Below are 12,351 nucleotides of genomic sequence, written 5' to 3'. Positions count from 1 at the left end.
TATCCAAATGTCTAAAAGTTTCAAACGTAAACAAAATAAAATGATGCTCTTGTTCGCTTGTTCATTCTACAATAATTCGGAATGTCTTTTTTCAGTGTTTTTGTGAGTAACTAGTGGTTACAGCAGCGCCGAGTCCATTTCATTACTGTATTTACCTCTGAGGAAGGGCAGCTCTTTTCTAAAAGGTGACATCTCATCTCTAATGAACGTCTCATCCCCTCTGATCACCCGTGGAATTTTTTCTCATTTTTGCTGAAAGCGAATATGCTTGTGGAAAATGCCAGACAGAACAGACATAAACATACGTAATTTTTACATTTTTAACTCTACCTTGAGTTCGAAAGAAGAAGAGGTAAGTCGATCGCCCTAAATTTTTGATCCAACTCGTGCAATGCAATTTCTCTCCGATTTTGGCAACTCCCAAATTGCCAACTGACATGCGGAAATGAGACTCAAGTCGATTTATTACATGATGGAATAATTAATGTCTCTTAAGTCAACTAGCTATAACTGAAATTGAATCTGCAAGCAAATGTTTTTTTAGTTTTTTTTTTAGTTTTTACTTTTGGATGTGACTTGAAAATCACCATTATAGTGATTGCAAGGTTGTGTCCCAAACAGTAGCTCTCAGACTCGGAGCTCTGTTTACATTTAGATACTTGAAATGATTTTTTGACAATTACTGTTGTAAATGCTGTTGCTCATCAGAATGCTAAAGTTGTCATTTAGGTGACAAAGTAATCTTGCCCACACGAGTGCAGTTTGGACGAGTTTGTTCTGCAAACTGGGGATTTCAAGGAACAAGTTATAGCTGAGTTATACTTAATAAGTTCCTGAAAAAAGTTTGCCCTAAGTTTTGGAAACAGTGCTCGTGTGGACAAGGCTGTATGAAAACGTAGCTGAATTGTAGTACCTGTCATCTCTTTTATCCTCAGACGAACAGCTGGCCTGCCTGCATTTTCTTCTACGAGAATCATTTAAAATTAAAATAGCATTCCTACCTCAACCAAACAACCAATTACTTTAATGTTAGTTATCATTCTGACATCATCGCCAATGTTTGGCTATCCAGATGGCATATGCTTGGAGGATGAAGGAATAGCTCCAGGACAGAAATATAGCTCTCTTTTTTAAATTGGTACATAATTTTACCAGCCAGAGTATTTTATGACCTTTCTGAATTTTTGCTTGGTAAATGAAATGTTTGCATCAAATATACTTGTTATGATGCCCTTGTACTTATTTTATTATTGTTTTTATGGGGTATAAGGGGACTCCATACTTGTAGCATGGCTGGGGTGGTCATGTGGGTCTCTCAAAGCCCATTTAATAGTAATTAATGTTTTGTGTCAAACTGTTTCTCATACTCACAGTGCAGTTGCTGTTTCTCTTCTTTGACTCGAGCCAATTTTATTACTGTTCTTGTACTGCAGTGCATCAGTAAATAAAAAGCATTTAGCTGTAAAAAGTATGTGAAAGGAAAGAACCAAAATTTGGCAGCATTTCTTGCTAGGTATGTATAGTTCTTTCTCTAAATTGTTGAACATTTTTAAAATAATTTAAACATATTTCAAAAACAGAATATCACTTTTTTTTTCAGGAGAGGAACAAAATCTTATTCTACTATCCACCAAGCATTATTATTGATGAACAACTCAAAAATGTTGGCTTTAGCGAGGCGATTCTCAAATTCGCTCAGTAAGTGTTTTTTTTTTTTTTTTTTTTTTCTAGTATCTAATACAAATATCAATGGCTTAATTTGAGAAATTCAAACCTCTGATTTGAAACTACCTTTCAAAATGTAAAAACAGTTTCCTAAAATTTTGAATACAAAATGCGCCATCATTTTGCTGTAGAAATTTACTTTGCTAAAGGAAGCTTCTCAGCATTATTTTGCAATCATGTCACCACGGCTCTGACTGTTTCCGTCAATTTAATGTGTGACACATTATGGTCTAGTGAAGAGATAATATCATCTCTGGATATAATGTCAGTGTGGTCAGCTGAAGAGCATTTTAAACTGGTTTACATTTATTTTGTTGGAAGTAACAATTGATCGGTAGAGCTCAGCGCATTCATACTGAATGTCCCTCTTCAAAAACTCAAGGAGGCACCCGGACTCATTTAGTTAATTAGTTACGATTCTGAGGAACACAATGCCCAGAACACCAAGACTCCAGATTCATATAAAAACTAAAAAATAAACCGTAATAATTTCTAGTGTATTTGCTCTGATTATGCATGTCTTAACAATGTATAAAAAATTTCTGATAACATGAAGTAACCAGCTCTTCTGTGTGTTTTGGCAGAACTTTCAGCCCGGACAAACCTTGCGAAACTATCAGAACTAAAAAGACCCGGCAGTTCTATTTACAGCCCGAAGAAAATTTCTGGATGGTCATGGTAATTAAGTATCTACAGACTTTTTTTATTCATAAAGTTATGTAATTAATTTCTGGATGAAAAACCATGAGAGTATTTTTCTGTCAAAAATTATTTTTAATACTGCGTATCAATCGACACCTGTTGAGGATAAATCAAGTAAATCTATGTATGCTCTTATCATTTGCAACTTCGCAATTTTTAGGTACTGTTATTAAAACACTGTATCTATTGAATTCATTGATGTATATATGTGCAAGGTTGGTTGGTTAGCAAGTTTATTGTGTCCTCACATCAATCGGATGCATATATTTAGTAATTGTAGGCTGTTTTAAGTCTGCAAGATTTGATTGGATTGGCGCAGAATTTTGCAGGAATGGTGGTCCATCTCTCTAAATGGTACAGAGGGAAACTCAATGTCTCAACTTCAAATTTTTCGAGCACTGCCATCTCAATCTTTTTTAATCAGCTCGAAAGGCTTCTTTTTAACTTCTGATATCTTGACTTTTGCAAGACTATTTTAATAGACGTTTGACTCTGTTTGCAGACCTTAAATTTGCCAGCCATAAAACCCAAAGAAATAGCTGATGAAGCAGAGTACTTGGAGCATGATGTGCAAGATGCTGTTTATCTGGCTGCCCTAAAACTTGCCTATGATATGGCCAAAATGTTTGTTGGAACATTCTCGTCATCTGTAGAAGGAAAAAAGACGAAACAACTTAAGATTAAGCTTGAAAAATTTTATTTTCGGGTAAGTACCGTTCAACAGGGTACCGGGGTACCGGGTAGTACTGTTTCAATTTTGAACAAGGATCAAAATGTTCAAGCTATCAATTGAAAATTGCAGAAAACAAGTCACTAAACAAAGCATGAAATGAATTAATGACAAATTTTAATCTTTTACTGTAAGGTGATTCTATGGATGCCATATTTTATGTCAGAACGGCATACGATATATCGCATCAATTGGTTCCACTTTTTCAGCTACTCGTCATTTTTCTCCAATTTTGAGATCGCAATCCTGTTTCTGGAGACTAAAGCACTCACTTACCTATTTCAACAAAGAAATTCAACTTAATAAAGGCGAGGTTTTTTTAGAGAGAAAATATCGCATTCGAGTGCAGTTTTGATATCAGTATCGAATGCGATGTTTTCTCTCTGTAAAAACCACGCCTTTATTATGTTGAATGTATGTGTTAAAATTGGTAAGTGAGTGCTTTAGTCTCCTGACAACAGAATTGCGATCTCAAAATTGGAGAAAAATGACGAGTAGCTGAAAAAATGGAACCAATTGATGCGATATATCGCATGCTGTTCTGACACAAAATATGGCGTCCATCAAATCACCTTTAGTTTTTCCTCCTTAATCTTATTATGAAAGCAAGTTAACATTTTTCATGGTGTCGTAGGTCTTACATTTTTATCATGATGAACACAAGTAAAGAAGAAAACCAAGTTCACTGAAGAAATATGAGGGATGTATTACTCTCTTTGCTAAACTCGTGGAACAGAAGTTAACCAGTACCTTCTCTGTTCCATTTGTTGCTTAGCCTGAACACTTGTAATGGGAGTTTCTAGAAAGTAGTGTGTAGGTTTGTAGGTGCAATTCTGACGAGAACCAAAAAAGTGAAATCTTATGTATTTCTTTTATTTTTTTTTCAAGCAATTCATTTATTTGGAATTGAGAATTTATTGTCTGTGTTTTTTTAGGAAATTCAAAGTATGAGATCGTGCTTTCATCCGTGGCTCTTAAAGTTTAAAGCCTCTAAAAATGGTGAAGCCTACTTTCCCTCAACTCCTTATCTCCTTCTTATTAACCGTGCTCTGTCTTTTTCTAGTACCTAACAACATTGAAAATCAATAATCTGGATATTATGGCCTTATTCCAAGGAGTTCAGTATTTACCGTTAGATCCATTGAGGTTTTTGCACATTCAGTCCTCATCAAATCTACTAGAAGCTGAATTTCCTGAAGTAGAATCCTCTATCATTTTATACGACAACTATCTAGTCTGGTAAGTACTTGCTATGGCCTAGGAAAGAAAATTTTGCAATCACATCTCTCAACTGCGGTGTTCCCAAATTTTGCCCTCGGTTTTTTTTTTTTAAAAAAACGAGTAACACCCTATATTTTTGTGTTAAATTCTCAAGGAGTATTCTTGAAAGGCTGAGAAAATTCTTGTATTCCTCAGCAAAATAATAATTACTGAAATTATTATCAGTTGAGTCTGAAAAAACAGCTGTAGGAAAGCAGAGATTTATTTATGTGAGTGACCATTTTCAGGAATATGGATCATAATGTTGGAAAAGTCATAATTAAGTTATGCGTCCACGTTGCTGCACAGAGTAACATTTCAAGAACTTTTAGTTCCAAAAATTGCCAAAAAAACAAGAGTTACGATGGTCTGAAGTTGGCAGTTCAAAAAATGGAAGTGTTGAGAAAAATCTGCGACATAATAAGCCTTGCTCAAGGCTCAAAATTTTTAGATTGAAGCAAAACTTAAACTTTGTTGTTGCATTGTTAGCCTTACGATGAAACAAACCAATATCCACTCCTTTTACAGTGTTTACTCTGTTGAAAACTCAGAACCATATCCACTTATTTTCATTTCCAGGAGTGGAATAGATTACTCTGAAATGCAGCTTATCAGTTTGTATGTAAGATCTCTACAAGAATCTAGTCACCTTGATGCCGAGTCAGAAAACCTAGGTAGAAATAGTGCCAGAACTACGAATGTGTGTAGGTAAGTCATTTTGTTGTGTTTAGTCTTTTTGGTGAGAATCTCTGCCATTCAGGACAATAACCTGTTTCAGGTTGCTTTTTCTCGCGTAAAAAGTTTTAATGTTGAAAGTAATTAAATTGCTTTAAAGTAGAGTTACTGATAATAGGGAAGAAGAACAAAATTTGACTTTCTCGGTTGTTTCTTGACTTCTACATCCAACAAAGACTAATTTAGTATATTAATTATTTGTGACTGTCAAAAAGAAAAGAGGCCTCGATCCACACGAAAGTTAAATTTATTATGTCTAGTTTTTTAAAAACCAGGGGAACCAGGACTCACCGGGGAATGAAAATTTACCGGGAAAATCAGGAAATCTGTTCCAGAAACTGGGAATCTCTTTTCCACCCACCCAGGGATCATTTCATTTTCAAATTTGGCGGTCTAATCTGACCGAGCAGTATTCGGCTGATTTCGGCGCTAATTTGCTATTGTGTTTTAAATTTTTTATTACAGACTAGAAGAGAAATCGAGCAATTTCTCCCTCTAACTTCAATTTAATTTTCTGCAGGTTATCTTTTTAGTGCAGTCATTTGCTGAATATTAATGAATGTAACACTAATCGTGAGTTTGGTAGTACACAAAAGTGAATTGCAGTCAGGAAATTTTAAGTATCTATTGTTATTAGGGCGAATGTAATTGCACCTGAGCAGCTTTTTTTAACTTCTTGAGTGCCGCATTTAAAGTTTCAAATCATCAAAATAATGTAGAAGCTTCCATTGACCAGATAATATCAACATCAGGAACATTTTTTGAATTAAAATTTTGCATGTAAGCCATATAAATGGCTGTAAGATTAATTAAAATTGATATTCATATTTGAAACTCTGGAAAATTCTATTCTTTCCCCCAAGAAAATCCCGGGAAAGTGGGAGAAAACTTTGGTTTCTCATCAGGGAATGAGCTCCTGAAAATCAGAGAAAATCAGAAAAAAATCAGGGAATGAGCTTTGCCAAGAAAACTAGACACCATGGTTGAATTCAATTCATGAAACAGAAGCAAAATGAATCCAACAACAGTGTCTTCCATAGAGCATTCTGCCCATCAAATAACGTGCAGAATGTTAGCTTTCATGAACACCCAGCTCCTTTTTGCTGAAAACTGCAGGACTCCTTGATTTTTAAACGCATATCTGCATTGTCTGAAATTATCAATTTTACTACCTCTTGTATTGATTTTTGATGTTTCCAAATAATTTTTTTTTTTCAGATTTCTGACGGGACCCAAAAATTTTTTGGATGAAGACGCCAGTTTTGAAAGTGTACCTGTTATTTATTTACATTCCTCAGAGTCTCCAACTAAATACTATCTCAATGTTTACGAAGCAATAAATTTTACTGTCTGCATGTTAATAAATGGTAAGGAGGTTTGCATTTTTCTAAATCTTACGCAAGACCAAAATTTGCAGAAGGAACAACAGATAGACTCAGGTGGACCTTTTAGTACGTACGAGTAAGACATTTCTCTTTAAACGTTAGCAACTGTAGATTTTTCCCATGTCTGCCGCATCAGGGTAGAAGGAAAAAAATGGAAATAAGTATATTTTGGATACAATATTGTATTTTTAGTTATCCTGGGACAAACCCTTGTTTTAATAATTTGTATTCTGCTAGGCATAACTCTCTTCAGAAAAAAATTTCAGCAAATACACTCAATGAGACTGAAAATTGGCTGCACCCTATCCAATATGTATTGCTGAATAAGGGATTTTTTGACGCCCCCCCCCCCCCCTCCGCCCCTTTGTAATGCTTTAGTGTCCTAGGTATCTATTCTTTAACATATAAAAACAGTATTGTGTAATGTTACTCTACCGCCTTTCCCTCTTACAGCGCTACATATTTTATGGATAGCCCTCCATTATAATTGTCCACCTGAAAGTATTATAATTTATTGCAAAACGTTATACATTTTCTGTAATAAGCACTACCAGGGTGTCTACAAGTCTGGAAATAGTACTGATTTTTTAAGGGCGGGCTGGAAGCACTGATAAAGTGTGGAAATTTCGGCAGAAGGTCCAGAATTTGTTTCACTTTTGGCATTTTCGTCCCAATTTGAGCGAGAAATTCAAATTTTTGAAATTCTTCGAATTTCGTCAAAGTGAGATACTAAGAAAGTACTGAATTTTTTTTGTTGAAGAGGTACTGAATTTCTTGGGAATGTACTGAGAAAGTTGTACCGAAGAATGTACCGTTGGCGGGAATCAGCAAAGTATAGAATTAGAGGACGGGCGGCAAATTGGAAGCTGCGATATTTACAAATATTTAGGAGTGTTTTTAACCCAGGATGGAAGATTGGACCAGGCCGTCAAAAAGAGGAATATGCTGGGTAGGAGGGCAATCGCTATGTTAAATGGAGTCCTTTTGGACCAAAGGATCTCCAAAGAGAACAAAAGAAGGATCTACAACGCGATTGTCAAGAGCATAGTAACCTACGGGTGTGAAGTATGGCCGATAAAACAGCGGACCCGGGAGGTTTTAGAGGCAATAGAGATGGACTTCTGGCGTAGATCCGCTGGTATTTCCAGAAAGGATCGCGTCAGGAATGAGACGGTACGGGAGATCATGGATGCCAAGCAGACCATCGTGCATGACATTATGACAAAACAACTCATTTGGTATGGTCACGTCCAGAGAATGGCAGGAGACAGGTTGCCGAAGAAGGTCCTTGACTGGGTTCCTCCTGGGAGAAGACGCAGAGGGCGCCCAATGAAAGGTTGGAGGGAAGGGATTGAAGCGGAAATGTTAAGGTGCTCAATCCCCCAAGATTTGTGGTTTGAAAGAGAGCAGTGGAGGTTAGGAGTCGTAGAGCGCGAGGGAGTGCTGTAAAGCGACTTATATGTATGTATGTACTGAGAAAGTACTGTAAGAGTACTGATTTTTGGCCAGCCTTTTTTAGTAGACACCCTGACTACCTATTCTATAAGCATCTCTGTTGCTTTTCTGTACATATTTATCTCATGTCATTTAATTTTCATTTTAACAATTTTAAGTGGAAGAATACAAACCTAAACGCTTATCAATCAATCGAGTGATAATCATTAATCGATAATGTTGCAGAAAAGGAAAGATTAACTGTGGAGCTGTTCAAGAAACTGGACAAATTCTTAGGAGATAAGCTGTTGAGTCTCAGCTCTAAGATCAAGTCGGTTGCGCCAACCTTTCAAAGTTTGCAGGCGCCAATGGAAAAATTCCTGTATTTCAATAAGTTGAATTTGGCTGTGAAAACTTTAACCGCTCAAAGTAAAAGTTCGTTGTCAATACCTGAGGAAGTAATGAGAGTGGTCACGGATATTGCTGTACACAATAGAAGGTAAGCAAAAATGAAATGCCGAAAATAGCAACGGAAATGAATCCAACTTCATTGTCCTAATTTTACAAAGTTTTACTCTTCTTCGGGAGGAATTGCATAGATTTAACCACAGTATATAGTTTTTTTTTCCTACCTACATAGAAATTTTCAAAATCGGCAAAAACATTTTTAGATTACTCTTGAATTTAAGTTTTTTCATGTAGAATTAATGTCGACTTGTATGCGGCTGTGCTATGAAACATTGCTGCATGAACGGGTCGAGGACAGGTGTTGCGAAATTTTCTCTGATAAAATAGTTATTTTGGAGGAAGGTTATATGAAGAAATGATTGATTTAAGTTATCCGCTCAGTCTTACCAAACCAAAAATATTGGTCTAGAATACTATATTGCACTCTTTTTTTTTTTTTTTTTTTCGGAAGTCTCTTTTATCTGTTGGAAAAAAATATTGTGCAAAGTGGAATTCATTTTGAAATTCTTAATACATACATAAAGCCGCTTTTATAGCGCCGCCTCGCGCTCTGCGACGCCCAATCGCCATTGCCCCCTATCCTCTCAGAGATCATCAGGCAATTGGCACCTTCTGATCTCCTCCTCCACCTCTTGTCACCAACCTTTCACAGGACGTCCACGCCGTCGCCTTCCGGGAGGAACCCAATCGAAGACCTGCTTGGGCAACCGATCATCTGCCATCCTTCGCACATGTCCATACCAGACCAACTGCTTGGACCTGATATCGTGCACAATGTCCTTCTCCACACCCATTATCTCGCATACCTTCTCATTGCGGATACGCTCTCTTCTCGATATCCCAGCAGACCTTCGCCAAAAGTCCATCTCGGTTGCCCTAAGCATATCTTCAGTTCTTTTCTTAAAAAGATTGAGGGCCATTAAAGATCGGAATGTGCAAGGCAGGAAAGCTATCGCGATGCTAAATGGGGTTCTCTGGGACCAGAGCATCTCGAAGGAGACCAAAAGAAAAATTTACAACGTCATCGTGAAGAGTATCGTAACTTACGGGAGTGAGGTCTGAAATTCTTAATACTTGCTCAAATCTAGAAAATTATGTGTTTTCATTATAGATTGACCTACATTGTTTTTTGTTTTTTTCTGGGGGGAAGGGGGGGGTAGTCAAATTGACTCCTTAATTCTAATATAACAGAATGTACTAATCTCTAACTTCATGGTTGATTCTATGAACTTTTGATGGAGAAATATATTTGGAGATACTTCAGTTGTCATGCTGCCTGGAGGTCCATCCAATTACCACTTCATAGTCAGGGATATTTGGGCCTGACTCTGAGCAAATTGCCCGTCAAACTTTTCCTTCTTGAATGTTTGGACCAGGTCCTCCTGAACTACGTAAAAAAATTCTACCACGGTCTAACCCTGGAAAAGCCCTTAAATTTTCTAATTTATTTGAGTTTTTGAATTCTTGACAGATGCTGTAAGCTATCTGCTTCCGCAGAAACGGTGGTGAAATTGATGAAATTATCCGATTATTGGGTGGTTGGAAAGATGTCAGATGATAGAGAGTGCTATTTTATCTTGCAAGCAAAGAACGCTGCCTTATCATATATTCATGGTAAGTCAATTCTTTATCCCAAAATTGCTCAAATCTATGATATCCCTATCATCAGAAATTACATCTCATCTCTTTGCCGAACAGTCGTACTACTTTGAAGGGCTCTAATAGTTTATGAACCTTTATGATTTTTGGCTGATAAGAAGCTAGGATCATTCAACATGACAGTCAATGTACCAAAGAGCCAGCAAAGAATGTATCCGTCAAAATTTTGTTCTAGAAGCCGTTCAACTTATTTATGCCCCTATTTATTAATATTTTATTGTCTTGATTACAAATGTATCTCTTCATTTTTCTACATTGGTTTTCAGTGTATCTATTTGAAATATGTATATAGATTCTTCCATTGTCTCAATTTTTGACTCCCTGAATGGAAAAATAGTAACACTTATCTCCAAAGAATTAGCTGGGTGTCCACCGAGCCTTTAGTTTTTTTTCCTTTGCATGGCGTTAAGAGATTTAACCATTTAAGTCACCATTACCATTATCAAGTAACCATTTTTAATTTAAGAGAATTAATATTACAATTATGCTCTAAAAAGTAATTCATCAAGTAATTCTGCTTCAACTTATCCATTGAGCAAATGAAGAATCAATGCGAAAGCAGTATTTTCAAGGGCTATGCAAAAAGTTTTAAACTGGACGGTACTTTCAAATGTAGCTCAGGAATTCCAAACCATTTTCATACAGTTCTTTGTAGTTTAACAGGCACCCGCTGGCACTTGTAGTTTTTAGCTAAAACTTGCAATTTTTTGGGTACTTGCGAGGAAGTTTAAAAAGTACGTACTTGCATTTTTGTTAGTATCTATGTAAATAAAAACCCTCTATTTGCATCAAAAAGGTTCAAGGTTTGGTTTGGGTTTAGGTTCAGGAACCTTTTCCGAGGTACAATTTGGATTTAAAATTCAAAGTTCTCACAGCTGTAATATATCCTTGATCACTGGAGAAGTTTTCCAAAAATCGTGATGTGTTAAATAATTCTCTGCACCCTTGAACCATTCTAACACTATTAAATCCTTTGTTCCAGAAGAAGCAAATAAAATGTGCAATTTGTGCCTGAAGAGTATTTTTGTCCACAAATGAGAGATCAAAACTACCGCTGATGTGCGGTGACTGGTCTTGCAACCGCTTTGAATCCAAAGACTGATTTAAAACTCATTGTAATTGTTTCCAGTGGAAATAAGATCATTTATAAAAAGTAAGTTGTATATTAGATGAGTTGTGTATTCATGTTATGTTCTTGCTTAAACAAAAATATTATTACTAAAGTGCCTTTAGAGTGAATTATTTTCCTCCTAAAATACCATCTCTATACTTATTAATGACCACAGTGCAAAATCTCATATCTCCAAATCAGTGTTTCAAAATTTCCTTCCCTATTTTATTTTATTGAAGGAAGGCAAGTTAACTTTATAGTTTGAAATTTATATAGAATATTCTGCAAACAGAGAAGACAATTGACTACTTTTCGCCGAGAAAAATAAATTGCAATAGGAACACATACTAGTAAATTCTGCATCATCGGAAACAAAGATATGTAGTCTCGTACTTTGGCCATCGATATGTCACTGTTCATCGGAAAAGGAACCTTATTAGCAATATCAAATAACCATTACTTTTAGAGCTTTAATTTTTCTTAACTGCAGGCCATGCAAAAAATGAACATTATATCTTTTGTGATAATAGCTTCAAAATATCCTGTCCTCTCCTTCAACTAGTTGATATTAAAACCCTGAAAAATTGAGAAATTTGTTTAGTTCTAAGTTTTCAATTCTCGGTTTTTGACCATTATCAAATGGTCCATGTAAAAGATATGTAACTGGGGAATAAGTCCTTAATGTAGACCATTAGATTGAAGTTAAAACTTTGAAAACTCAATCAGAAAAATTTACCAAATTGTTAGAATTTTAGTGTAATCTGATGAGGATAAATTATGTAAAACAGAAAAAGTTACTTAAAGCTATTTTCGATTGAAACATTAGTTTCTTTTTTTTTAAAGCTGTGGTATGAAACACAAATGTATACTCATAACAGAGCAGCAATGAATGTTCATCGAAATTCTCAGGACAATCACGGCCCAAGAATGACATCAAACAAGGGTTAAATTGGTTTGAAGTTGGTATTTCATAAAATTCTGTCATGTAAAAAAAACCATTTAAAGTTCCAAACTGCCATGATCAGGACAAGAAACTGTCAGATTAATGCAACTTCATGACCTTTAATAACAAAAAAAATTAAATTGCCAGCAATTTATTTTTTAAAACACTAGAGAAAATTTTTGCGGAAACCTCCAAATCT

At 35.8% G+C, this 12,351-nt stretch overlaps 1 protein-coding gene across 2 annotated transcripts; it reads left to right on the top strand.

The window, feature by feature from the left end:
- The first annotated feature begins 23 nt into the window (after nt 1–23).
- Ccz1 (vacuolar fusion protein CCZ1) lies at nt 24–11,321 on the top strand. 2 transcript variants are annotated; one of them, XM_019055581.2, is made up of 10 exons: nt 24–352; nt 1,601–1,698; nt 2,310–2,403; nt 2,930–3,133; nt 4,221–4,396; nt 4,997–5,125; nt 6,371–6,519; nt 8,218–8,470; nt 9,911–10,053; nt 11,084–11,321. In XM_019055581.2, the coding sequence occupies exons 1-10, from the start codon at nt 278–280 to the stop codon at nt 11,134–11,136; spliced, it is 1,374 nt and encodes a 457-aa protein (XP_018911126.2). In that variant the 5' UTR covers nt 24–277; the 3' UTR covers nt 11,137–11,321. The 2 variants fall into 2 exon arrangements, with proteins under 2 accessions (XP_018911126.2, XP_018911125.2); XM_019055580.2 differs by having other exon boundaries at nt 25–352; nt 11,081–11,321.
- Nucleotides 11,322–12,351: the final 1,030 nt, after the last annotated feature.

This window comes from Bemisia tabaci, chromosome 5, assembly GCF_918797505.1.
Source record: "Bemisia tabaci chromosome 5, PGI_BMITA_v3".
NCBI lineage: Eukaryota > Metazoa > Arthropoda > Insecta > Hemiptera > Aleyrodidae > Bemisia > Bemisia tabaci.
Note: the sequence above shows the minus strand (reverse complement) of the source record. Positions and strands in the feature narration are given on the sequence as shown.